We start from the raw sequence: 26521 nt of genomic DNA, 5'->3' as shown, positions 1-26521 counted from the left end.
ATTATAGCAGGGAGATTCATGGCACGTTTTCTTTAACCTTTGTATGACCATGGCCTAAAAAGTGGGGATGGAGTGTTGTTCCAATAGCATGGGGTTTTTCCCAGCTACTGACTTTTCTTTCTACGAAGGCCAACCCCGTGGGCCAAGCATCCTCGTAGAACATTCAGTCCACATTTATTCCAAGACTCATCAGCTGGACCTGTGGATTTTATAATTGATGGATTATACTAAAATGCAGAAAGCCCAACTGATAATAATTGTGTTGAAACAAAAGCTAGAAACATATTGTCAATTTAGCCTCAAGGTTTATTTGTTTACTGTATAAAATGGTAACACACTCCAGTATTCTTGCCTGGGAAATCCCATGGACAGAGGAGCCTGGCAGGCTGCACGTCCATGGGGTCGCAAAGAGTCAGACGTGACTTAGCAACTAAACAACAAGAGCAAACAAACCCTTGGATATTTGTGACAGAGATGAGCACAGATCCTTAATTATAAAGCAGCATGAATTCAGCTCTTATTCATTTCAAGCTGTCAAAGCTGCTAGAATCTCCGTCATTCAGTCCAGAGGGGAGTGTTGTCTGAGAATGATGGTTAGTGCAGAAAGATGGAGATCTGTGTGTGAGTCTGTTGCCGCCCAGGTATCACCTGTGATTGGTCAGGGAACTTGGGTATCACCTGTGATTGGTCAGGGAACTTGGGTATCACCTGTGATTGGTCAGGGAACTTGGGTATCACCTGTGATTGGTCAGGGAACTTGGGTATCACCTGTGATTGGTCAGGGAACTTGGGTATCACCTGTGATTGGTCAGGGAACTTGGGTATCACCTGTGATTGGTCAGGGAACTTCGGTATCACCTGTGATTGGTCAGGGAACTTCGGTCAGGTTCCAGGTAGGGTAGGTTTGCAGCTACATCCACACAGTGTACAGATCTGTCAGGAGGCAACAACTCAGGTTCAAGTTTCAATAAAGCGGGTAGTGCACGTAGGCATACCTAACCATTTCTCTTGCTTCTTACAGATTTTCTGGTATAAGGAGAGCGTATCTGCCCACCTCATGCTCAGCCACTTGGGCATTTGATTTTTCATGGACCGTAATGAGTAAAATTAATAATGAAGTCCATGGTAGGGAAAAACTTATGTTTCTTGTATATGAACCTTGTCAAAACAGGCACCAGGCATTCTTAGGAAGACCTAGGATTTATGTCTGATTCCTTATTAAAGTGTAAGAGGAGGCAAAAAAAATAGTGATGGTAAAATGCACAGCAAAGCAATCCACTGCTGGATTTCTGTGATGTATAAATACAGTAATGTGTGCTCTGTCTCTCTCTTCTCGTTCCTGTCTGTAGGATTCCCGTTGGTACGTGGGCTGTTTCTTCCCTCACTCCACACTAAGCCCCATGACTCGGGGTGAAGACATTGATTTAAGCCCACTCTACTTTCACTTTGCCTTGTGAATTAATGTAAGGAAATGAAATCAAACCTCCTAGCTACCACTCATTAGCAACACAATCAAGCTCTTGTGAAGGAAGATCACATATTCACTAGCTTCTTATAAGGAAACTTGAGCAACCAGAGCCTCTTATATATGCACTGAGAAGCATTCTCCCAGGGATTCTAGAAGGCCATGGAGGAAGCAAGAAATAGAACACACTTCAGAAATAAGATCCTACAGGAAGGAAGACAACTCCCCACCCTTTCTGTGGTAGTGCAAGTGGGGAGTGACACTGCTTGGCTGTCCTGACCCCCATCCGCAGCTCTCTCATTCTTGGCCTAGCAGTGACCATGCAACCCAGTTCTGACCAATAACAATAAGCAGAAGGTTCTGGATACGGTTTCCAGAAGGCTTTTTGCCCAGTATGTCCCTGCGGCCTTTTACCTCCCTCTGTCTGCAATGAGGCCTGGGGCGGAGCAGCCACCTTGTGACTGTAACTTGTTAAGGCTGGTGGGGCAGAAGGAAAAGGGGTCCTGCCCCTCGGCTTCCTTGACTGCTCCTTTGGCCTTGGTTGCTGTTCAGTCCCTCAGTCGTGTCTGACTCTTTGTGACCCCACGGACTGCAGCACGCCAGGCCTCCCTGTCCTTCACCGTCTCCCGGAGTTTGCTCAAATGCGCATCCATTGAGTCAGTGATGCCATCCAACCATCTCATCCTCTGTCGCCCCTTCTCCTCCTGCCCTCAATCTTTCCCAGGATCAGGGTCTTTTCCAGTGTCAGCTTTTCACATCAGGTGGCCAAAGTATTGGAGCTTCAGCATCAGTCCTTCCAATGAATATTCAGGATTGACTTCCTTTAGGATGGGCTGGTTTGATTTCCTTACAGTCCAAGGAACTCTCAAGAGTCTTCTCTAGCACCACAGTTCAAAAGCATCAGTCCTTTGGCACTCAGCCTTCTCTATGGCCCAGCTCTCACACCTGCACATGACTACTGGAAAGACCATAGCTTTGACCATATATAGACGTTTGTTGGCAAAGTGATGTCTGTGCTTTATAATACACTGTCTAGGTTTGTCCCCTTGCCTTGGGCCTCTGGAAATGTTGAATGCCTTGAAGCTAGGTCAGCTTTTCGTGCAGCATGACGCTGAACTCATCAGAACTGACACAGTTGTGGCTGCTAGCTCTGCAGATACAGAGTATGTTGTTCTGTTGCGAAAAGTCAAAGGAAATGAGATCCTACGTGAGCAGAACAGGATCCTCGAATGTACATTCCTGAAATCTAGAGAGAGCTCGATGAATAAGATGTTCAGAAATTGTCTCAGAATGAATGACACAGAGAAACACATCATTTTTACTTAGAAGTAAAGTGAGAGGAGAACAGAATCTTTCCTGTTTATCAGATACAAAGTTATCTACATAATCACAAGGAATGTTTTTATTGCCAGAAACATCTAACTTTTTTAAAAGCTTAAAGTGATTTTTTTTATCATTATTTCTGCAAAATGTTTTTATTAAAGGAAACACCATATGGTAACAGCAAGAAGAGTTACTTACAAGTCACGAAGCTAGTCACAGATTCCTTTCCAACAGTTAAATTCAAAATACTCATCACAGGTCCCTGCATTTAGAAAAAAAAAAAACTTCAAGTTTCAAGACTCCTAAAAGTATAAAACTTTCATCAGAGTGTTGTGCAGTTGTTTTGCCTTTTGTTTTCTGTTCTCATCCTCTAGAATATGCAACACAGTCTTGTGAGACCTAGGGGTCACGTTCTAACATTGAGCAGCAAGTGTGGCGTGGGCACTGAGAGCAGCCGTCAGCCATGGCCGCAGGTGAGCTGGCCCTCGGTGCGAAGTCTCAGGGCATCAGCCCCGAGGCCTGCGGGGACAGTGTGTGACGCCGACATGTATCTCCATTCTTCTGCCCTGCTCAGGGGGACCATCGACAACCCAGGCAACCTTGAGCCATCAGAGTCTAACACACTGGGAAGCAGGGCGGGCTGTGCGGCTTCTGGTTCTGTCTCTGCACTAGCTCAGTGTGGTTTTAAGCACTCTGGTGCCCAGATTTAGATGCAGTGAAAGATGGCCTCACCGAAAAAGAGAGCGATAAGACGCGGGCGAGAACCCTCACCTCTAGCTCAGGAATCTCCAACGTTGAGGAAGTTAGGGCTCTGTGGTTGTTGGAAAGATCACTGTAATTTATTTTTTATTGAAATATAATTGACTTACAATGTTGTTTCTGCTGTATAACAAAGTGATTCAGTTGTACACACACACACACCCACCTATATATATATATATGTATATATATATAAATATATACTTTTTCATAGTTTTCCACCATGGTTTATCGTAGGATATGGAATTTAGTTCCCTGTGCTCCACAGAAGGACCTTCTTGCTTATCAGCCTGTATACAATTCGCATCTGCTCGTCCCAATGTCCCAGTCTGTCCATCCCCACCCCCTCGCCACTGGCAGCCACAAGTCTGTTCTCATGTCTGTGGAGCTGTTTCTGTGTCATGGGTAAGTTCATCTGTGTCGTAGTTTCGAGTCTACCTGTACGCGATATCGTATGGTGTCTATCTTGGCCTGACTCACTGCTCTTAGAATGATAACCTCTAGGCCCATCCAGGGTGCTGCACATGCCTTTATTCTGTTGAAAGACGACTATACGATGGCCCCCTGAGGAGCTGAGCAGAGGGTACGGTGTGTGTGCACACGTGTGATGTGTGTGCAGACCGGTGTGAGCACTGCCCGCTCTCCTGCCGAGTGATGCCGTCGTGAAAACCCGCTCGCCTGTGTCCTCTTTCTAGTCACACCCTCCCCACCCACCACCCTGCCCCTTGCCACCACTCATCTCTATATTGCTGCCACTTTTCATCTCTATAATTTTGTCATTTTAAGAATATTACAGGAATGGAATCACGCAGCATATGACCTTTCGCGATTGGCTCTTCTCACTCAGCATGATGGCCTTGAGATCTGTGCACAAATCAAAAAAGTAAACACCCAAGAATCCTAACTTCTGGCTCAGCCACTTCCAACTGTGTTTATCCTCTCAACAGCTGTACAGAGTACTCACCTCATCGTACAGGTGAAGCCTTGAGGCTTTGACACCGCCCAGCGGCATCCCTGGGGCCCCTACTCCCTCCCTCCCTTGCCCTTCGCCTCCCGGACAGCAACCTTGAGGACTGACCTCTCTCTGGTCGCAGGGACCTCCGGGTCCCCAGGTGCCCGGAACGTCTCCTCTCTGTCCGTTTCTAAACTCAGCCTTGGTTGCCGTCTTGTTCCTCTGAAGTTTCTGTGTCCATACAGCCTTGGGAAAGACAACCCCGCCTCTTCCAGTTCTAAGATGAAGGGGTCCGTCGGAGTGAGCTTTTCCCCAAAGTGTGCCTGGAACTCCAGGTCTGCCAAACCCTGAATCTCCTCCTGGGATCTGTTACAAGATGCTCATGGAGCGACTGGCTCCTTTCCCACGGACCCTGGTAGCACAGCTGTTCACCCCCCGCAGTATGGTCTTTAATCATCACCCATCTCTGACTTTGTCCCTTCTTCCTGCATTGACGCCTCCCCAGATGTCTCATCCCTTTGGTTCTAAACATAGCTTCTAATGAAGAACCAAGTCACTTATTCTAAGGGCCGAGTGGGGAAAAGAGATGGCAGTTCTCAAAAACTGTGGCAGGTTGATTTTTATTTAGTACATTTCACTTGTTCTCATTGTATGCCTAACCATCTAAGCGTGAAGTTCACTGAACTTTGCTGGTGGAAGCCTTTGGAAGAGTTGGAAAATTTTTTTTTTTTTTGGTCAGTACAAAGTTTCCTCTTGGTTTTCATCTGGCAGAATTTTCCTTTGGTTGTTTTGTTTTGTGTCCAGCCTTGTTCAGCTGGTTGAGTGCCTCTTCTTACCCTCTGTAACCTTCACCACTTCCTCTTCCCTGCTTGCCTCTCACTTTTTAAGTGTCTGCAAAGAAGAAAATGTGTTTGAGGGTACTGAAAACCAGGAAAAGGGATCTGGGAATAGTATTGTAAACAGGTAAGTGTCCTGTCCTACAAAGGTTTCTTGAAACAAAAGCATCACGGTCCGTGAAGGAGATGGGGAGAGAAGCTCAGATCCCGCGGAGAGATGGGTCCCAGAGCCATAAAGAGGAATCACGCTTGTGCCTGATGTCCCGTGAGGTGCCTGCAGGTGTGCGTGTGTCTGTGTGTGCCCAGGCTGGGGGTGTGTGTTAGATTCCGGGGCGGGAACACGGTATGTGACTCGAGATACGAGTGGAATCCCGAGTTCGCCGCCCTCTCGGCCGGGTCTAGTCGTCTGAGCCCTGCAGACACTCCCAGCTACACTGCAGCCTCTTGGGAACCCGAGGGCAGTTCCTCAGCGATCCAGCGTCTTGCCCAATAGCCACTTGTGTGCCCTCGAACCTCCCTGTCGCTCATCTCTGAAGCTCTCTTGACGGGACCGTCTGATTAGTGGCGATCACCCTGCAAACTGCTCTGCCACACAGGGAACCGTGGAGGCCTCCTTCCATCCATCCCAACCCCGACGCCCAAGCCCCCAGCGACGGCCCCTGTGGGGGACGCTGACCACAGGCCTGGGGGGCAGCAGATGGGCCCGAGCTCACGCATCAGCTTTCCTACGGTGGCTGAAAGGCGACGGCCCCTGGTTCTGTTGTCTCTTCGCCACTGTACAAACAGCTTGAATATTGGAAGGTGAAAGCCATGCTGTCTGATGACCCTGTCAAAGTTTCATGGGACCATTTGATCAGTGACAAACCTCACTCAGAACAAAACTGTGTTTCTGATGCCGTGGCCGAAAGCTCACCCTTGCTGCGCTGAGGTTGCTTCCGAGTTCGGGAGTTTGGGTCGGGGTCATCGTTGGTAGGTGCCGCGGTCTGGAGGAGCTGGAAGAGGGGGTGAGCAGAGGCTGGGAAAGCGGCTTCTGAAATCATGCTGAGCCTGAAGCCGGCTGTCTCCCTCTCCTTTGAGGAAGTGAAAAACCAATGTGTTTATCAAGAAGCATTTAATAAATATCTGTCATGTAGGCCACTGCCAGCAATAGTGAATTCCGTTCCTCGAGGGCTGATCCCTGCTGGGAGCGTCCTGTGTACGCGCGCATCTCTCCTCGCCATCCTGCCACGCTTACGTCTGGGCGCTGAGCCCAGCCGGCCACTCTCAGCTGCTGACGGCCGTTTCATCTCTTCCTTCTGACCAGTTAGCTCCCGGCACCGACAGTGACAGGGAGTGGCTTCACGTGGGCAGTGACCCACCTGGGGCCCGTGACCTGCAGGGGAGGGTGGAAGGCATCTGAAGGGACACTCCTGAGGGACACCCCAGACGATGCTTTCCTGGCCTGGGGACCGCAGCCTGGGGCTGAGGGAAGAGCAGTGCTGAGCAGGAGGCAGAGGAACCAGACTGGCTAAGGCCAGCCCTCTGGCCCGCCCCACTCTTACCAGGGCAGCCTGACCCCCGCACTTGCTGTGTGCTCTGAGTCCCTTTGCCCTGGGGACTGTGGTCCCCACGGCCAGCCCTGTGCTGGCAGGCTGGACCCGTATGGCACTGAGTCAACATGACAACCATGCTCTGCGAGAGCCGCTCTTAGAGTCTCTGTCAACAGGTGAGACGCACAGGCTTTGGGGGCTTAAGTAGCTTCACCAGGGCACATGGCCACGAAGTGGCAGAACTCGGATGCAAACCCGGTTCTGTCTGAGTCCTAAGCCTCCTCTCCTTCCCAGGGGTCCCCATCTGCTCCCACCTCCCGATGGGCTTTCTGCTGGAAAGATGCTCCCTTTTCCAGGGGCGAGAGGAACCTCTCCATTTCCATGCTGTGCTCAGCGTGGGCACTCAGTGACTCCTCCAGAGGTGGCCCCAGGAGTTCCAGGCAGGTGCTGTGGTTTCTGCACAGAACCCTCTCGGTGGGCAGCACGTGAAAACACTTTACCTTTTTATTGCTAAATCAACACACGTGCAGATAAGTGTGGACCACACAGATGCACAGTATGATCAATAGTCGTAAGGAGACCATCCCAGTCGGGACCTATCTGGATCTGGTCATTAAACATTGGTGGTGGTGATGGTGTTCAGTCACTAAATCGTGTCTGACTTTCTGCAACCCCATGGACTGCAGCATGCCAGGCTCCTCTGTCCTTCACTCTCTCCCAGAGTTGGCTCAGGATCATGTCCGTTGTGTCCGTGATGCCATCCAACCGTCTCATCCTCTGCCGCCGCCTTCTCCTTTTGCCTTCAAGCGCTGGTGACAAAGAACTGGTCATGGTGATCTTGGTCATTCTCCCCGGCCTAGTCACTCCGTTACCTCCATCTGCAGCGTCTGGCACTCTTCAGGAAAATCAGTGGTGTTTATGTCATGATCTGTAACATTTATGCCACAATTAACACCCGCAAATAGACCCACAAGATGGTATCTTAGAACAGAGCCGTTAAAAAAAATAATAAAACAAAGTTCTGAATCAAGGCAACAGTGATGATGAAGTTATTATTAGCCCTGTTCTACATTCTAGCTCATGTGATGCCAAATTCTTAGGGGAAAAAATGGCCTCCCCAGCGATTTCCTGGAAATCCTAAGTTAGGAGCGGGTCCAGGGCTCTCGGGGCCGTGAGATGACTGCTCCCCCGCCAGCCTCGCCCTGCGCCCTTTTCCCTTCCGTCGGGAAGGGACGAGCCTTTCCTTTGAGAGCGGACGTGCTCACGTCTGCGGCAGGAGATCTTACGTAGACATGCTTCACTGTGTGTGCCTGTGGTTTAATGGTCTCTTTTACTTTTCAGCAGACATCCCGCCTAGATAAATACCAGTTTCTATTTGTGTGTATCTCTTGTAATTGATTCTTTATTAGCTTTTCTCAAAGACAGTGGAATAAAAAGACCTGTTTGAAGAAAGCACAGAATGTCCATTGCCGCCGTAAGAAAAGAAATAAATCAAGGGGTCTTTTATACCAAAGGGAGCCCTCTGTGACCCTGTGTGGTGGAGTCAGAGGGGAACCCTGGGAGCAGCTCACCCTTGAAAGGAGCCCTGAAGCCTGTGATGTGGCCCAGGCTCCAGCTGGCCTGCCCTGCAATTAGGAGCGGATCTGTCAGGATGTGTGTCTCCGGTTCAGACGTTAACCCTTACTTAGTTTTCAGTTTAAAAAGACAAAAAAAAAGAAATGTCTTTCAGCTCTGATGAGTGCTTTCATTATTTTCATTACTATGTAATCTGTAATATTTGCTGTTTAAACTCCCAGGCAGCCAGCAGGCAGTTGTCTGTTTCACTGCGGAGGGCAGCCCAGAGCCGAGCAGGCTTTCTTCTAGAAGTCAGGCCCACGCTTGCAACAGAGACAATGGCACCACGGAGGAAACACACACGCACACGCATGCACACGCATGCACACACGCACTCGTCTTCACACCACGGTATCCAGTTTCTGTTTGACTGCGCGGGTCCTTGTCTGCCCGCCGGCCATCCATGCACACTTGGTGCGGTTCCAGACGGCGGCTTTCTGGGTCCTGGTCGTGAACTCCGGCCACTCAGAGTCCCCAGCCAGGGAAGAAGGGTGGCCCAGCGCTCTTAATTTTTTCAAACCAAAGCTCTTTGAGGACAGCACTGACTCAGGCCCGGGTCTTCAGGGAAGGGGTCTGGCCTCGAGGCAGCAGCCTGACTTGGCTGGTGAGGCTGGGGCGTGGTCAGGAGGCTGCAGGCGTCCGCCCCCCAAGGGAGTCTGCTGTCTGCCATTCGGCGAGTGTCTGCTGAGCCGCTGCTGTGGACCAAGCATCATACCGGGGCCGGGCACTCGGCAAGGAATCCTGCTTTCTGGGGGCATTGGGGGGGGCGTGCACAAACAAGTGATGGGTGTCACAACCCACCAGCACAGGGATGCCAGGGAGAGCCTCTCAAGGGAGGAGCTTCCAAGCAGAAACCTGAGGAATGAGTAGGAATTTGTGAATGGGGCACATAGAGGGAAGGTCCCTGGACTTTGAAGGCAAGGGAACAGCCATCGCCATGCTGGGCTTAGCCTTAGACGGGAAGAAGGATGGAAGAGAAAGGCAGGGATTCTGTGAGCCCTGGTGGGCTGTGGGCTTGCTGATGGGCACCTTGCTGATGGAGGGGCTTCTTGGTGACATCTTCTTCCTGCCTGGAAGGAAGACAAGATCATTTAAGAGATGACCGTTACTAGAAATGGGCTTCCCAAGTGGCGCTAGTGGTAAAGAACCCACCTGCCAATGCAAGAGATGTTGGACACGCAGGTTCCATCCCTGGGTTGGGAACATCCCCTGGAGGAGGGCATGGCAACCCACCCCAGTATTCTTTCCTGGAGAATCCCATGGACAGAGGAGCCTGGTGGGCTACAGTCCATGGGGTTGCAAAGAGTCAGACATGACGGAGTGCGCATGCATGCACATGCGCACGGACGCGCGCACACACACACGCGCGCACACACACTCCTATCTGGGAGGAGGTGGTTTCGTGAAGGGTCAGGCTCGCCTGATTCCTCTGCTCTGCTGTGCAGAGGTCCCGGGAGGGGGCGGGCTGCGACTCACACGAAACACTTCTGCTTCTCCCCACCCTCCTCCTCCAAGAAGACATGGCAGCCAGCACGTCGGGCTCCAGCTCCGTGGTTTCTACCACATCCCCATCGAAATCTCTGCACTAAAGCTAAGTCCCAGGGTGTATTTAATTAAAAGACAAATGGCAAAATGAGGTTGTGGTGGGTGCTTTCTAACTGTGGCCTGCTAGATTTTAATTGCTCCTCATAAACCGTGAGAGCTCCTCCCAGGCGCCACTCTGCACACCCCTGTCCTTTGTTCATCACAAAGGAGACGTTCTCAGCCGCTGACAGGCCGGGCCTCCTGTCTCCACAGAGAGACTTGATCTCGCCCGACAGTGATTCAGCAACTTGCCGAATCCAATTAGCAGCTTTGCAGCTCCTTCCTCAGAGCGGCTGTAGTCGAGTCTGGCTGCAGACGCCTCCCCCAGCCGCATCGCCCAGCCCAGGGTCTGCCCACTCGTCACCAGCGATTACTGTGGCCAGAGTGCGTGCACCAGCGCGGGGCACTGGGGGTCCTGGTGGGTTAGAAGCCAGCTTGGCCCGGGGTCCCTGCTTTTCTCTGTCCTTCGCCGGAGGTTGACACGGAATGCCCTGGGACACTCATGATTAGAACAGCCAGAGGTTCTGGGCAGGAACTGAGGCCCAGAGACAAGAAGGTGCCTGCTTGAGGTTACCTGGGGATTTAGGGAAGGGCTATGCTTTGGGGTCCCGGGTCTCCTGACACCCCTCTACGGGCCTACACCTGTAGCCCCCGCCAGGTCCCTACAGACTCTTCCCCAGCTGGCATGGCAGTGAGGTGGGGAGCCATACAGCCCCTTGGGCTCCCAGACTCAGTACATGATCCTGAGCTCTCAGGGTCTCCTTGGTGAGACCCTCAGCACCCTAAATTCCCTTCTGTTTTGATTCGGGGACAGGAGGCGGGCCAGAGAGAAGGAGACAGAAAACGCAGGCGTGAAAACGTTATGAATCGGCCACTCCCACAAACACTGGAAAAAGCAGGTGGCCAGAGGGGCTCAGCTTTGGGGGGGCCTCTCTTGAGGGGGAAGAAGGGGGCTCCCTCTGGTGTTGTGCCAGGGGCCCAGGATTACACTGGGGCCTCCGTCCCAGCTCAGAGCGCTGCCCGCATCTGTCCACGGACGCGAGATCTCTCTGCAGCTCTTCTGATGGACACTTGCCTGCGTTTCGTGAGTTGCTGTTTTTGTTGTTGGAACAGACCTGGTCCACACCGGCAGGCCGAGTGAATGAGCCTATTTTAGTGAACCGTGAAGCGATCGGCCACGGCGCTCGGCCATCTGTAACCTGGGCGCCGCCTCCCCGTGTTAATGTGCACGAGAATTTCATGGCTGCGTCCCGTCTGCCGAAAAGGGCGCCACACACCTGGCACTTGTCTCTGCCGTGTTTTGATTTTTCCTGTGCCCCGAAGTAACCGCAGAGAGTGGTTTTTAAAAAACAGAACCAACCGGGATATGTCTTCCAAGTCGAGCACAGTCGCCACAGTGTTTCAGAGAGAGACCCAGCAGCCTCTTCCCTACAGTTTGGATATGAGTGGGTGGTCCAGACTGAACCCACGCCCCGGAGGTGCTGATGGAGAGGCTGCTCAGCTGTGGGCCGGCGGGGGTGCTCACGGGCCGAGACGGCGCGAGGGTGAACGGACGCAGCTGAGCGCCTGGCGCCCAGTACATTACAACTAATGTCAATGCTCTTGCTTGTTTTTTTTTCTTTTTAAATAAATCAGGGGACACATAACTTTTTATTAACCTAAATAGATGTATGCCCTGCTCATTAAACAAATTAATTACCAAGGCTTATAATGCTAATACTAACTATAGTCAATGCTATCTTTTATTGAGTATGCATTTTGTACCAGGCATTACGTTGTGATCTTATCTCATAAGTCTATTTGTGTTAGGTTCTCAGTTGCCCAGTCATGTCCGACTCTTTGCGCCTCTGTGGACTGCAGCCCCCCAGGCTCCTCTGTGCGTGGGATTCTCCAGGCAGGAATACTGGAGTGGGTGGCCATTTCCTCCTCCAAGGGATCTTCCCAACCCAGGGATGGAACCTGGGTCTCTGGCGTCTCCTACACTGGCAGACAGATTTTTTTTTTTTAAACCACTGACCCACCTGGGAAGCCCGTGTTTTATTAGCCCCATTTAACGGTGTCGAACGCTAGGCTCAGAGAGTCAGGAACTTGCCAGAATGAGAGCAGGTCTCTCAGTGCCTCTGCTGGCCTGACTCACCACGTGCTTCGTGAGTGGTAAGTTTCTGTGGGAAGCCCGGAACTGATGGTAACAACCAAAACAGAAAGTCAGCTTTCCTGAGTTATTTACCCCAACTGAGGGCATCTGGAACAGCATCCCAGATGGAGGCCGCCCCTGGAAAAGTGGGCCCTCTGAGACCAGCCCCTGTCAGCAGTTCTGCTGGAGAGAGAGCCTGCTTTTCACTCCTCTGTGATCTAAGCCATCCATCCTATGATTGCTGCTCACTTCTTTTTGAGTCTGGTTTTCCTCCTGAACGATACCATTCATAGGGCTTTCATTGCCGGTGTTGAGTGGTAACTCTTGTCATTTTGTCTCACTTTGAAAATGTTTTTATTTTGCCATTATTCCAGAATAACAGCTTAGCTGAGTGTAACTGTATAGGTCCACATTTTGTCGATATTATTCCGTCGCCTCCTGACTTCTTTGGAGCCACTGAGAAGTCTCATGTGTCTTTAACTGCTCCTTTGCAAGTTTTCTCCTTTTCCCCTCTAGTTGCTATGAAGGGCATCTCTTGGTCTTAATTGTTCTGCAGTTGCATTACCATGTGCTTAGGGCAGAGTTTTTTAAAATCCCGTTCAGAACTTACTGTGCTTCCTGAGTCTGAGGAGTTCATTATTTCTGGAAATCCCCCAGCCATGATCTTCTCAGGTGTCCTCTGTTCTTCTTCTGGGACTCGTATTCATCTGAGTTTTCTTACATCCTCCAGGGTTTTCATTTCTGTACTTACCTCCCTGTTGTGCTGTGCTTAGTCGCTCAGTCGTGCCCAACTGTTTGTGGCCCCATGCACTCCAGCCACCAGGATCCTCTGTCCATGGGATTCTCCAGGCACGAATCCTGGAGTGGGTTGCTATGCCCTTCTCCAGGGGATCTTCCCAACCCAGGGATCGAACCCAGGTCTCCCACATTGCAGGCAGATTCTTTACCGTCTAAGCCACCAGGGAAGCCTCTGTACTTCCCTACCGTTGCTGCTGTTGCTAAGTCGCTTCAGTCGTGTCCGACTCTGTGCGACTCCATAGGCGGCAGCCCACCAGGCTCCTCCGTCCATGGGATTTTCCAGGCAAGAGTACTGGAGTGGGGTGCCATTGCCTTCTCCGTACTGTGTTCTAAATAGTTCCACACGTCTGTCTTCCTGTTTTTTTAATTCTGTATTCAGTTGTATCTAGTCTATTGTTTAGCCCTTCCACTCATTTTAAAGTTATAACTATATTTTTATTTCTATACATTTTCTGTTAACCTATTGGTTTTTTTCAGATCTGCTATCATTTATAATGTTCTTTCATATCTTGTATGCCTTTAAGTATTTTTAAATGTTTAACTTTTAATCACTAGAAACACTTTTTGGATTGTTCTTGTGTTTGGAATTCTCAGGATACTGATTCTTCTGCATTTTGCCTGGTGACTGGCATGTTCTGGGCTGTCTCCTCATGTGCTCTGTGTTTTCCAACTGAGATTATGTTCACTGGGGCCTTTCCTGAAGTGACCCCTCGAGGCCCCCGTTTCCTCCAGAGCTGTTCTGCACTGTCCTCTGCCAAGCAGTCTAGGGACTCTACGGGCAGCATCATCCCAGGACCAGTTTTGCGCTGACGTCTCAGCTTGAAGATCTGCAGCATTTCCTAGCCTACTCTCGTGTCAGGGATGCAGCCCTTCAGCTTTGTGTGGGAATTTCAAGTCCAGTTTCTTGCTTCATGTGGACCAAAGCCTCCAACTCTTGTTCTCAGGTAGACATTAAAATCTGAACTCTGGGTTACAGTAGCTGATTCTGCTCCCTCCTCTGGGCAGCACAAGTTCTAGACACATATTATTACGGGTTTTTTTGTTTGTTTGTTTTTGTTTTTTTTCACTTGGAGATTCCCCTTGCTTTCATAATCTACTCAGCTATCAATGTTTTCAAGTGTTATTTGCAAATCTAGGAGTATGTTGCAGTAGGATCTTCAGTTGATCATGTTTCACCATCATCCTGGACTCCTCTTGGCTCAGTACTATCTTATTCTGAGCTAATTGTCGTACATGGAACAGATTGTGGGGGAGAAAGGGACAGACTTAACTCTCTGATCACCTGCTCTAGCAATCTGTCCAAAGCACAGCCCAGCTGAGTGCCCAACACTCAGTCCCTTGCCCAGTAAGAAACTCAGCATGAAGTAAGGGAGCTGGAAGCTGCTGGCCCACACGGTACTTCCGTCAAGGCATGGCAGTGTCAGATTGGACCTCAAGCCCACGAAGGAGGTGTCTTTTGACACTTTGCCTTTGAAATTGACTCCTGAGCAGTCTTACTGAATCTCACCTAAACGTTTATAAGGAGCAGAATTCAGCTTAGAAAATGGAGTATGTTTTTCTCCTGTACACCAGAAATGTAAGCTCAATGTCTTTTTTTTCTCTTTTTTTGAAGTAAGAAAATATCAAGAAAGGAACATTTTTTCCCTCTTGAGTTTGAAAATGGACAGCCACAACTCAATTATATTTTGATATGGTTTATTGACTCTGACTTTTACTTTATTAGTACTTTCTTCCAAGTTGCTGACCATGCTTTGTTCACATGACTTCCATTTTTCCTAACTGAGGGACTAGTTGGGAGCAAACAGCATTACTTTGGTTTTATTGAGAGCTGGAGAGGTCAATAGATTTATGTACAAAACAGAGATGGCCAGACCACCAAAAAAATGCTGTGCACTTCAGCGGACCCACCTCCCTGGCCCCAGACAAAATTCCTTTTTCTTGGAAGTACATTTTAGAGCTATTCTCTGAAGTTTCATCAAGGGAATAGGCTTGTGAAACCCACGGCTGCCTTGAAAGAGCAACATGGTTGAGACCCTGGCCACTAAGTCAGGCAACAAACCAGGACTAAAAGCACAGCTTTGGAGGCAGCTGGAATCCCGCCACTGTTGCCTGCGACCTGCGTGATCTGGGAGGACACGTGGAACCTCTCTGAGCTGTAGTTTTCTCATCTGCAAAATAGGGGGGCGGGGGGCAGAAATCCCCATTATGATGGGACTGCGATAAGAATTAAAGGAGAGATTGCAGCAGGGCAGGCTAAGTCACCCAGAAATCCTAATGATTACTCAGCTGAAGCTGCGTGTATGGAGCCCACCTAGGCTTTTCTCTGGGGTGGATTTCCTTCTCCGAACCCCTACAATCTCTTCTCCCCTCGGGCAGTGAGGACCTTGGGACTGATCAGGCTTCTTCCACTGTGGCTGTGAGTTCTAAACCAGATTTACATCTTCATTCAGCTCACCACCTGCATATCTGTGTTCCATGGTTTCCAGGTCTGACTTTGCCTTCATCAACCTTATGTTTTCCCTCATTCTGGCTTTTTTTTTTTTTAATCCATATTTGTTATGCAGGGCAAAGATGGAATGAAATATTCAAGGGCCAGCACTTTATGCTCAATAGGCCCTTCTTTCCTTCAGTGTTTTTCTTTTCTTTTGCCCTTTCTTTTCTTCGTACTTCTATGCTTTCTCCACTGTATAATATTTACTAACAAATCAATTTTTTCCTTTTTGTGATAAAGTCCTAGTCACGTTTCAGAAGGCATCCTGTGGTTCATCTATTAGTGGGATATCCCTTTTGAAAAGCAGCCGGCGGTGACTGTGGACATCAACAGCCCGGCAGAGTGCATCTGGGAGGGGTGATGAGCCGAGTTTAATGCAGGGGGAGGGAGTGGGGTTCCAGCCTTGGCCCCACCCCCTCACACTGTCTCTGCAGGCCTGGCCCTGCTCTGCAAGCAGAGGCGACAGTGTCCACCTCTCAGGACTGCCCTGTGGTCACAGCCACTGAGTGATGTCATGTGGGTGTGAGGTTCTAGAAGCTGCATAGCTTTATAATTGCCAACTTTCCTTATCGCTGCTACTGTTACTATTGACAAAGTGTCTTCAGTTTTTTAAGAGGTATGTGATGCCAAGGCCCAGAGCTTTCGTCAGTCTTGTCAATATTTGGAATTTAAAATTTGTTTCCATACCTAAGTCATACAAGCGTCTGGGACAAGCTTGTGTCAGCGTGTTTCCTCCTACCAGCTTCTCAGGGGAGTAGACGTCTGCGGTGGTCATTTTGAGTGTCCAACAGAACACACGCCACGTGGTGGATGTTCGTTTCATTTGTTGACCGAATGAGAGAGTGAATGAATGAGTGGCGCGGAGAGACAGACAGATGTCTGACCTCCCAGGCAGAGGTGCTGAACGTTACAGGCACTCCCCCGCAACCCCTTTGTCACTCTGACCACCTCTGGTCCTGGGGTCCCCACCAAGATCACCAGACTGCTTTGCTGCTGACAGTGAGCTGTCGGGTCAGCAGGGCTGTCGTTGGGGAGAAGGGCTGGGGTGAGCACAGGGCCAGTGAGGAGAGCCAGGGAGCCCTCGCCAGTTCGCCGTGGGGCAAGGTCCCGCTCAGCCTGTGCAGTGGGTTCCTGGGTGGGCTGCCCCCGAAGCGATCATCACCAGGGTCTGCAGCGAGCACTCCACCCTGGACCACAAAGTCGCCACGGCCCTGATGCTGGAGCCCGTAATCCCATGAAACACGTTGTTCGGATGATGCGTGTTTAATCAGCTCTCCCTGCCATATTCCAGCCTAGAGTCTATGTCCAGAGGAAGCTTGTCCTCCCAGCCGAGGCCCTGTTTGGCTACTCTCGCCCTCAGCCTCTCACTGTTTGTCGAGGGATGACGCGACTATTAGACCCAGAGGGTCTCTTCTCAAAAGCATTTGCGAAATAAACATAAGTCATGGACATATGTATACATTTCTCTTTACTAACATGTGCTTCCTTTGTAACTAACTAGTCACCGAGTCTTTCAACATAGTCAGCCCATTTCCTCCAGGCCTCATTAAAGAATGAAAGCTGTACGACATGCACACTCACGGGCAGCTCCACCACACACTCCTTGGTTGGGTGGCTCTTAATTCAGACAGTGACATGGTTTTTGTATAGCGTTATACCTCTGGAACCCTCCATTGTTGGGGGCTGTAGAAGCTAGTTTAACAACCTCTAGCTGCAGCGAAGCTGCCAGGAGCAGGCCCCCCTGCCTTCCACGTGCTTCCTTAGGCGCCCAGCCCTGAACTCTGCTTCCAGCTCAGGCTTCTTTGCTGCTGTTTAGTTGCCCAGCCGTGTGCGCCTCTCTGCGACCCCGTGGACTGTGGCCCGCTAGGCTCCTCCGTCCACGGGATTCTCCAAGCAAGAATACCGGAGTGGGTTGCCATTTCCTTCTCCAGGAGATCTTCCCAACCCAGGGATCGAACCCATGTCTCCTGCATTGCAAGCAGACCCTTTCCCATCTGAGCCACAAGGGAAGCCCTGAAGCTTCTTAGCCAGAGTTTTAAAGCCATCTCCCTGCAGATCAGGCAGCCTCCGGACAGCTCCCCATTGGACCTCTTATACCTGGAGCATACACTCAGCATCCTTTGTTAAAAGAGGAGACATAATGAACACCCCCACCAGTAACACGTGTGTCCTTCACCACCTAGAACAGGGTCCCTGCCCTTCACCTGCCAGACGCTACTCATGCTGAAGATCGAGGTGTAAGTGCATCTCCCCGCCAGTCTTTTCTCAGCCCGAAGTCACCTACAGCCTGTGGTTGCGTCCAACACTCAGCGTAACAGCCGTGCCTGGGGGGGCCACGCCACACACCCACGTCTCAGCCCCGACACAGGTGGTAATCTCCCACCTTGTATGTCTTGTTTTGGGGTGCCTCTTCCCCTCGCCTGCCACTGTGTCATGCACAGAACGGCCACTGCGTGAGTGTTGATGTATCAACAGCCACCGCGTGATGTGTTGATGAAGCAAAGCTATTCCCCATTCTGTATCTCCTGCAGTTTCTGCCTCAACGCAGAATACATCATTGCAGGTCAACTGACTGAGTTGAAAATGTAGCACGTCACCTACCAAAAATCTTGTGTTTTGTGACCCAGCTCATCCACTGGGATGCCAGCTCGTTCAGGAAGCCACCATGTACCAACCTGGAGTTAAAGTTAGCTGTGTCGACTTGGGCCGGGCAGACGCAGCCAGGGAGGAAAAGAAAACCTCTTCCAAATCTTCCCCACAAAGGACGACCACGGAGCTTTGGAAATCTGTGCCACATGAGACGTTACTTCAAGTTTGTTAGAGATGTAGGAGGGCGGCTTGGAAGACAATGGAAATGTCGCAAAGAATTTTTCAAATGTGGTAAACCCTGTGACAGCATGGTGAGCTTCGAAACCACTTGTGTGAAAGGCAGGGCAGCCTGGTTGCTAAGTTAGTGACGCCAAGAAGCTGAGCCGTCTGGGCAGGCGGAAGCCAAGCACACCATTCTCTTAGGACGGTCCTGCCCCTGCTGAGCAGGGGCCTGGTGGGGGTTTTCATCATTGTTTTCAATTTCTCTGTTTTTAGTATAAATTTGAATTCCCAATTTCCATTTCTAGCAATAGCCAACTAGGTGGTTTGGGCCAACTCTCCTCCAAAAGGAAATGTTTGTGGTGCTGAAATCCGCAGAACGTGAAGTTTATCCCCCCCGCCAATCTTCCCTGGCACTGATACCGTCATGCTCCGGTGCGGCCGTCACCACCGCCCGCCTCCTGAACGTCCTCATTTTCCCCCGTCACCACCATCCACCTCCTTTCCTCAGTGGAACCCTGCCCGCCTTGAACACTGAGCCTCCGTCCCCTCCCTCAGACCCTGCGACCACCACTGTCTCCTCCGTCTCTGTGAGTCTGGCTGCTCTTGGGACCTCGTGGGAGCAGAGCTGTGTAACCTCTGACCTTCTGCGTCTGCCCCATTTCACCGACCACAATGCCTCCCAGCTCCCCCCAGGTTGTAGCACGTGTCTTCTTAGGACCCGTTTGTGCAGGTGTGGGGACTGCAGCTCAGGTGACCTTGTCCAAGGTCTTTGCGGCCTTTCTCTGTGGCCCCAGCTGAGGCTGCAGAATCTTTGGGCACACGAATAATAAGACCAGTTGTCGGCTATAGCCTGAACTGTACGGAACACGTGACGTGTATTATCGTCGTTTGGTCCTTCAGAAACCGCATGAGCCTGTGATCTGCATCTTAGAGTGAGAGCCTGGGTCAATGATGAGGAGCTGGCCCGAGACCCAGACCAGGGAAGCGGTAGGGCTGGGCCGAGCTGCCTCTGTCTGCCTCCCCATGAGAGAGGCTTTTAGGAAACTTCCCCAGAGCAGTTGCTTTCATCAGAATGTGCAGTGGAGACTGAGAACTCTGGCCCCCACCCCAGAAGGCCAGGGCAGAGTCTCCTCCTCCTGACCTAGTGGCATGAGACACCCTCTCCCCCCCGCCCCCAGAAGATGCAGGGAAATTTCCAGGATCCTTGAGAATAAAGTAGGCGGGGAGTGGGGGGAGCTGACGCCTCCCTGAGGGCTTGACAAGTATCTGATGTGAAGCAGCTCGCCTTGCCGGCAAAGCCTGCGTCTCTGAGGACCTCTTCAGCTGCCGGCATGCGGGGAGCCGGGGGTGCTGGGGCCCGGGTTGGGGACCGCTGTGGAAGCAAGCCTCTCTCCCAGCTCCTCCCCGCTCCGTCGGGGCCTGGAGTGGAGTTTCGTTCCCCAGGCAGTGACTGTCAGAAGAACCATCTGGCTGGTTTCTGGTGAATGACTCCAAGGAACAGAAATCCCTGTGAGCAGAAATTGCCGCTGCAGAGGCTGCGTGAGGCAGTGGTGTCCACCTGCGAACACGGGGCTGCACTCACAGTGGCCCCTGGGAGTGGCAGGCCCGAGACCGTCTGAGCCTGAGACGTGAACGCCACTCAAACGTGTGACATGGGGAGGGTGGCCGACACGGTGGACGGCCCAGGACGGCCCAGGGGTCTGCTCCGACCCAAGACCCGCCTCCTGCAGGACGTCTCCCTCGGCGGCCTGCCCAGCCCTCACCCGCCCCTGCGACGCCAGCTACTGCCCCTGGCTTCCACCACCAGTGCCCCCAGAGTGGCTGCACCCCAGCTCTGCCCTTCCCTGAAGCCCTCAGGTAGGCGCCCCTTTCCCTTCACCCATGCGGGCTCAGCAGAGGTTCAGCCCGGCCGGCTTGTTCCCCCGGGACTCCCACAGTGTCGCCTGGGATGCAGAGCCGGGGTGAGCCAGCCATCGCTCGGTCCAGCCCGCCCCCGGGAGGTCTCATGGCCAGGCCTGGGGCCCGGGTGCTTTCTTGCATTAAACCCACGAAACCTCTGTCCCCAGAAAGCCCAGAGCAGTTCATTAGGAGCCAGGCACACAGTCCCTGGACCCGAGGTCTTGTGACCAGGATTTCATTTCTCCTCTCCCCTTTGGCTTTTTTAATATAGCGAAGGTCGGAGAGGGGGAGGGGGCTGTGGTTTGCTTAGTGTGCGGAGCACTCATTTAAATCATGTCCAGTTCCAAGCAGTAATTCTTATCTCTCCCTGATTGCCAGCCCACTCCTCACCAGCCTTCCCAGCCAGGCCCCTGGGGTGTTCATGCCCTATTCCCTCCCCACCCCTTCTCTCCCCATCAGCAGCACGAGTTGGGGGGTGGGGCAGACCGCCTGGGGCCGTCGGGGTCTCATCAGCATTTGTGGGTCCCACACTAGCAGACCAGCCCAGGAGGCATGTGTCACTGTCACACTGCAGACTGGGAGCCGCATCCCACGGACGCAGAGGGTGAGGGAGGGAGTGAGGCAGGGCTCCAGCTGCAGGTCCGGGTTCTCTATGCCTCATGCCCCGACCCCTCCCTGATCCCCTTCCCACCGCACTGTTCCCTCTCCTGAGCCTCCTGGTGGGGCAAGGGGTCTGCTGCGTGGCCGTGAGGCTGGGCTTCAGCATCACTTGAGCCAGGAGTGAGTCTGGGGTCGCACTGCCTCTTACTCTGAGAACCGCACCTGCCCCGGGACAGCTCGTCGCCTCTGGGAGCAGCCCTGCGCATGCGGTGACGCATTCTGGGTGGCGTCCAGCGCACCACCGAGAACGGAAGGAGCTGGGGAGCAGCAGTGAGCCTCACGGTACCTTCTTCCCACTGACAGATTGTTGGTTTACAACCTGCCGTTAGTTTCGGCTGTACATCACAGCAATTCAGTGTTTCTTGTAAATCGTACTCCATACAAACTGATTATAAAATATTGGCTGTTTTCCCTGTACTGTAGGTTCCAGCCTCATCGTTTATTTATTTTATGTCCAGCAGTCTGCTCCCTTTCATCCCCCTTCTCTGTTTTGCCCTCCCCCACCTCCTCCCCTCTGGTAGCCACTGGTTTGTTCTCTGGGAGCCTCTGTTCTCTGGGGTGTGCACCCAGAGTGCGGTACACATGGCAGCTCTGTGTACCGGGTCGCGTGGTAGCTCTGTGTACCTGGCTCGCGTGGCAGCTCTGTGTACCCAGGTCATGTGGCACCTCTGTGTCCCTGGCTCGCGTGGCAGCTCTGTGTCCCTGGTTCACATGGCAGCTCTGTGTACCCAGGTCATGTGGCAGCTCTGTGTACCCGGCTCACGTGGCAGCTCTGTGTCCCTGGCTCGAGTGGTAGTCTGGGTACTTGGTCACATGGTATCTGTGTACCCGACTCGGAAGCTTTTGGGCTGAAAGAGGCCACATTAAGAGGATGCAGAAGAATCAGAGAGGCCCTATCCAGACCTTTGGGGCTGGCCCTTCCAGGCGTCCCTCCCGTCTGGGGACTCCATCTTCTCACCTGCTCCATGCTGAGCCGTGCAGACCCTTCAGCTCCGTGGTCTTCATGGCTGGGCCACTCCCCGGGGGTGGGAGATTCGGTCCTGCACTCAGACAAGGCCCAGGTTTCCCCGCCAGTAAAAGGAGGACCAGGTGCGTGCTCCGTCTGAAAGCTCCAAATACAAGTCTCTAGGAAGCAGACAAAAGGCGCTCCTCTCTCCATCTCACCAGCGACGGCAGCAAGAGGCAGACCTGGTTGGTTTTCAGTTGAATCTACTGAATTATCGCCAACTATTCTGCCAAATACTCTTTCTCTCCATTTTTAAAATTAATCCATATGTTCATGATTCATTACACCCAGCTCCTTACAGTGTTTTATAAAAGCTGTTTGAAGCCCAAGAATCCTTACAGGGGCCTTCTCAGAAGCACTCAGGAGCAAGGAGATAAAACTTTTCCCACTTGTCTCTGGTGGAAAATCTCAGCCTGGTGAGTCTACGTTTCAGCTGAGAGACAGAGACCTGCGTGAACCCCTGGAAAAGTGTAATAACAATGTCATGAGGACACTTCAATCTCGCACTCGTGAATCTTGAGAGTTTCCAGGCCCCGGCGCCTTCTGCCCATGTCTCCTCTGTGGCCGGGAAAGGTCTTCGGAGTCTGCACTGTTGCCCCATCGATGGAAGAGACGCTGGGAGTCAGGATGTGCGTCGTAGCCTGGAAACGAGGCACTGGCTCGAGGCCTCCAGGCTTGTGGGGCCTGTGTGGTCGGGGAGGGAGGAGGAAGATGGGCCCCACGCAGGCCTTGGGGACCCACCTCCCTGCAGGAGACTGTCTTCCGACCTTGCTGGGGCCCCATCTGCTGACAGCCTGGGCCCAGGCCCCGTCGCCATGCCTATTCTAGTAAATGTTTGCAGCCCGTGGTTTCTCTGCCCTTTTTCTCCTCCTTAACTAACTGACCCTCCCCTAGAGCCCTCCGTGTCTCAGAACCCTGGACCCAGGAGCCCCCAGCGGCCGCAGGAGGCCGTCCAGCAGGGCCCAGCTGGGCTCCACCTCTGCCGGGACGCGACTGCTCGGGGACCCGGGCAGTTCAGGCCTGGCCCCTCCAGCCCACTGTGAGGCCTGCCCGGGAGCCTCCTGCAGCCCGCACACAGCCTCTGCATCAGGCGCCATGGCCTGGGGTCCCCGGAGGGCTCCACAAAGGCTTTGCTTCCGCGAACCAGGAGGCACAGTGGAGACGAGGCACCTGTGGGCCGAGAGCTTGGGGCGCCCCATGTTGACCCTCCCTCCCCTCTGCCGTCCCCTCGGGATGCTGACGGCATCGCCTCCGTCACCGTTAGAGGCAGGGGTGGGAGGAAGGAGGAGAACACGGGCAGGGAGACCCAGCGGGCAGGGCGAGGCTGGCCCACCCCCACGAGGCCTGAACGCAGACGGCCGCCCCAGGGGCCGGTGATTGTACGGGAGTTCGTTCAGCAGCTTTTATGCAGCACCTGCTGTATGCCAGACACTGCTCTGGGCACCAGAAGAGCAGAGGTGCAGCCCACCAGGAGCACACGGCATCGGCACAGGTCCACCCATGGCCCACAGGGCGACTCTCTGCTTCTGGTAGGACAGCTTTATTGAGATGTGATTCAGACATCATACACCCATTTAAAGTGTTCAGCTTAGCGGTTTTTATAATATTCACCACCATCTCACTCCAGACATCGCATTACCCTCAACAGATACCTGGACGCCCTTAGCAGTCACTCCATTGCCCAGCTGCACCCCCAGCCCGGGGCTGTCAGGAATCTGCTTTCTGTCCGTGTGGACTTGCCTATTCTGGACATTTCGTTAGATGGAGTCAGATGAGGTGTGGCCTTTCGTGCCCGGCGCCTCGCAGTAGAGCCTGGGGCGTTCAGGGTTCCTCTGGCCTGTAGCACCAGAACGCCCTTTCTCGTCATGGCCGCGTAACTCTCCACACGGAGGGAGAGTGTTTGTCCACCCACCAGGTGAAGGGCACTTGGGTCGTTTCCACTTTTGGCTGGCGTGACTGATGCTGCTCTGAACACTCACGTGTCGGCTCGTGTGTGGACACACGCTTTCGTTTCTCTTGAGCGTGTACCCAGGGAGCCATCACGACCAGAGGGTGACGGAGCATTTCAGTGTTTGAAGGACTGTCGGTGTGTGACCCTCGGGTTCCTCCAGCTCTCTGCCCAGCAGCCGCATGACTTGACGTCCCCACCTGCCGGGGGTGTGGAGCGGCCACCCAGAGGCCCTCAGCTCAAGGGTCTGGGCCGAGGGTACGTGGCACATGGCGCCAGGCTGACGTCCCCGGGCCCTCCCCGGGACCACTCGTCACTCCAGCTTTGTCACCTGCGGTGGGGATGGCAGGGCTGGCTCGGCCAGGGCTGGAGAGGAGGGATTTGGTGGCTTAGCTTCAGGAGAGAGACAGATGTGTCTGGGGCGGGTGCGGGGGCTGGAGGCCCAGGCTTGCCAGCTGGTGCCCAGGCCTCCCTGCTGAGGTGTTGGGCGCCCGACGGTCAGCAGCTGCCGCGCTGCAGACGTGCTGTTGCGATCCGCGTCGCGGCATCCCCCAGCTGCGCCATGAGGGAGGCCCGCAGCCGCCTGGTGCAGGCGGGGATCGGTGGCTTGTCTGCACAGCATGGGGAGGGCAGCATCACCTGTGTGCTGCCCGTGGCCAGCACGTTCCTAACCCGCCTGCCGGTCAGAGTGCCCTGGGAGCCCCGGGCCCCTAGCTCCGACTCAGTCTCCAGGAGAGCCTGCTGCTCCCTCAGGTGGCACACCTGCCCACACTCACACCTGCCCACCCTCACACACCCACACCTGCCTGCACTCATACACCCACACCTGCCTGCACTCACACACCTGCCCGCACTCACACACTCACACCTGCCTGCACTCACATACTCACACACCTGCCCGCACTTACACACCTGCCTGCACTCACACTCACACCTGCCCGTACTTAACACACCTGCCTGCACTCACACACTCACACACCTGCCCACACTCACACACACACCTGCCTGCACTCTCACACACCTGCCTGCACTCACACTCACACACCTGCCTGCACTCACACACCTGCCTGCACTCACACACTCACACACCTGCCCACACTCACACACACACACACCTGCCTGCACTCACACACCTGCCCACACTCACACACCTGCCTGCACTCACACTCACACACCTGCCTGCACTCACACACCTGCCTGCACTCACACTCACACACCTGCGTGCACTCACATACCTGCCTGCACTCACACACTCACACACCTGCCTGCACTCACACTCACACACCTGCCTGCACTCACACTCACACACCTGCCTGCACTCACACACCTGCCTGCACTCACACACTCACACACCTGCCTGCACTCACACTCACACACCTGCCCGCACTCACACACTCACACACCTGCCTGCACTCACACTCACACACCTGCCTGCACTCACACACCTGCCTGCACTCACACTCACACACCTGCCCACACTCACACACTCACACACCTGCCCACACTCACACCTGCCTGCACTCACACACCTGCCTGCACTCACACACTCACACACCTGCCCGCACTCACACACTCACACACCTGCCCACACTCACACCTGCCTGCACTCACACACCTGCCTGCACTCTCACACCTGCCTGCACTCTCACACTCACACACCTGCCCACACTCACTCACACACCTGCCTGCACTCACACACTCACACACCTGCCCGCACTCACACACCTGCCCACACTCACACACCTGCCCACGCTCACACACCTGCCCACACTCACACACTCACACACCTGTCTGCGCTCACACACCTGCCCACGCTTACACACCTGCCCGTGCTCACCGCCTTTCTCTCCTGTCCTCCAGGACACACAGGACCAGCCACTGCTACCGCATCACCTACCGCCACATGGAGCGCACGCTGTCGCAGAGAGAGGTCGGGGGCATCCACCAGGCCGTGCAGGAGGCGGCCGTGCGGCAGCTGGGCGTCGAGGGCAGGTTTTGAGGCCCCCCTTCCCAGGCACAGCACTCCCGGGACTCCAGGGTTGCTGAGTGAAGGAGAGAAGGATCCCGTCTGTGGACTGAGGCATCCATCATCCTGCGATAAACGGGCCGGTTCCAGGACTCTCAGAAAATAAAGCATTGCTCTCGAGAACCTGTGGACACTTGTCTTTCATTTGGGAGAAGCGGGGAGGCACAGTGAGGCAAGAGCGCCCTTCCGCTCCTTTTAGAGAGGCTCTGTCCGTGGGCGCTCGAGCTGCTTAATCGGTCCCTGGAGTCCACTAAAGTGTAAAACACCAGACATGATTTCTTGCCTGACAGCCTCTTCCTGCCCCGGAATGAGTGAAGCCACACCGAAGGACGGACTGCAGACCCCGGAAGCTTTCCTGCATCGGCTCCCAGCCCGTCTCCCTCCTTCTGTTCTGCAAAGGGCAGGAGCGCGGGGTGCGGAGGAGACCCTGGGCTCCTCAGAGGCGGAGGGAACGGACAGGATTTTATTTCCTTTTCACTGGAGCCCAGCGTTTGGCCGCAGGGCCTGGGGGGAGTTGTTTCTTGTCCCCAGGGAGGAGACGGAGCCTTTGCCACAGGGCTCGAAGGCCCGTGACCTGATGGGACCCGTTCTGGAAGCCTGGGAGCTTTTGTTTTCTGACCAGCGGCCTCTGCTTCCGAGACGACCTTTACGGGGGACTGCGGTGCTTTGGCATCTCCCCGTTTCCA

The 26521-nt window shown here is 53.4% G+C and overlaps 1 protein-coding gene and 1 long non-coding RNA gene across 9 annotated transcripts in view; one reads left to right on the top strand and one right to left on the bottom strand.

Annotated features, from left to right (window-relative positions):
* The window catches only part of FARS2 (phenylalanyl-tRNA synthetase 2, mitochondrial), a 304681-nt gene extending 278723 nt beyond the window's left edge, over positions 1–25958 (top strand). For 6 of the 8 annotated variants that reach the window (XM_061398944.1, XM_061398945.1, XM_061398946.1 and 3 more), the window contains one exon: positions 25670–25958. In XM_061398944.1, the coding sequence (XP_061254928.1) occupies positions 25670–25808 (139 nt within the window). In that variant the 3' untranslated portion in view covers positions 25809–25958. Of the gene's footprint in view, positions 1–1349; positions 13206–25669 lie in introns of those variants that run through there. The other 2 variants (XM_061398938.1, XM_061398941.1) reach the window with 2 other exon arrangements.
* On the bottom strand, positions 24189–25218 carry LOC133236758 (uncharacterized). Its single transcript, XR_009733013.1, has 3 exons — positions 24869–25218; positions 24763–24830; positions 24189–24721 (listed from the first exon to the last, which is right to left on the bottom strand). It is a non-coding gene; the product is annotated as an uncharacterized LOC133236758 (long non-coding RNA).
* Positions 25959–26521: the final 563 nt, after the last annotated feature.

Source organism: Bos javanicus, chromosome 23 (assembly GCF_032452875.1).
Source record: "Bos javanicus breed banteng chromosome 23, ARS-OSU_banteng_1.0, whole genome shotgun sequence".
Classification (NCBI taxonomy): domain Eukaryota; kingdom Metazoa; phylum Chordata; class Mammalia; order Artiodactyla; family Bovidae; genus Bos; species Bos javanicus.
Note: the sequence above shows the minus strand (reverse complement) of the source record. Positions and strands in the feature narration are given on the sequence as shown.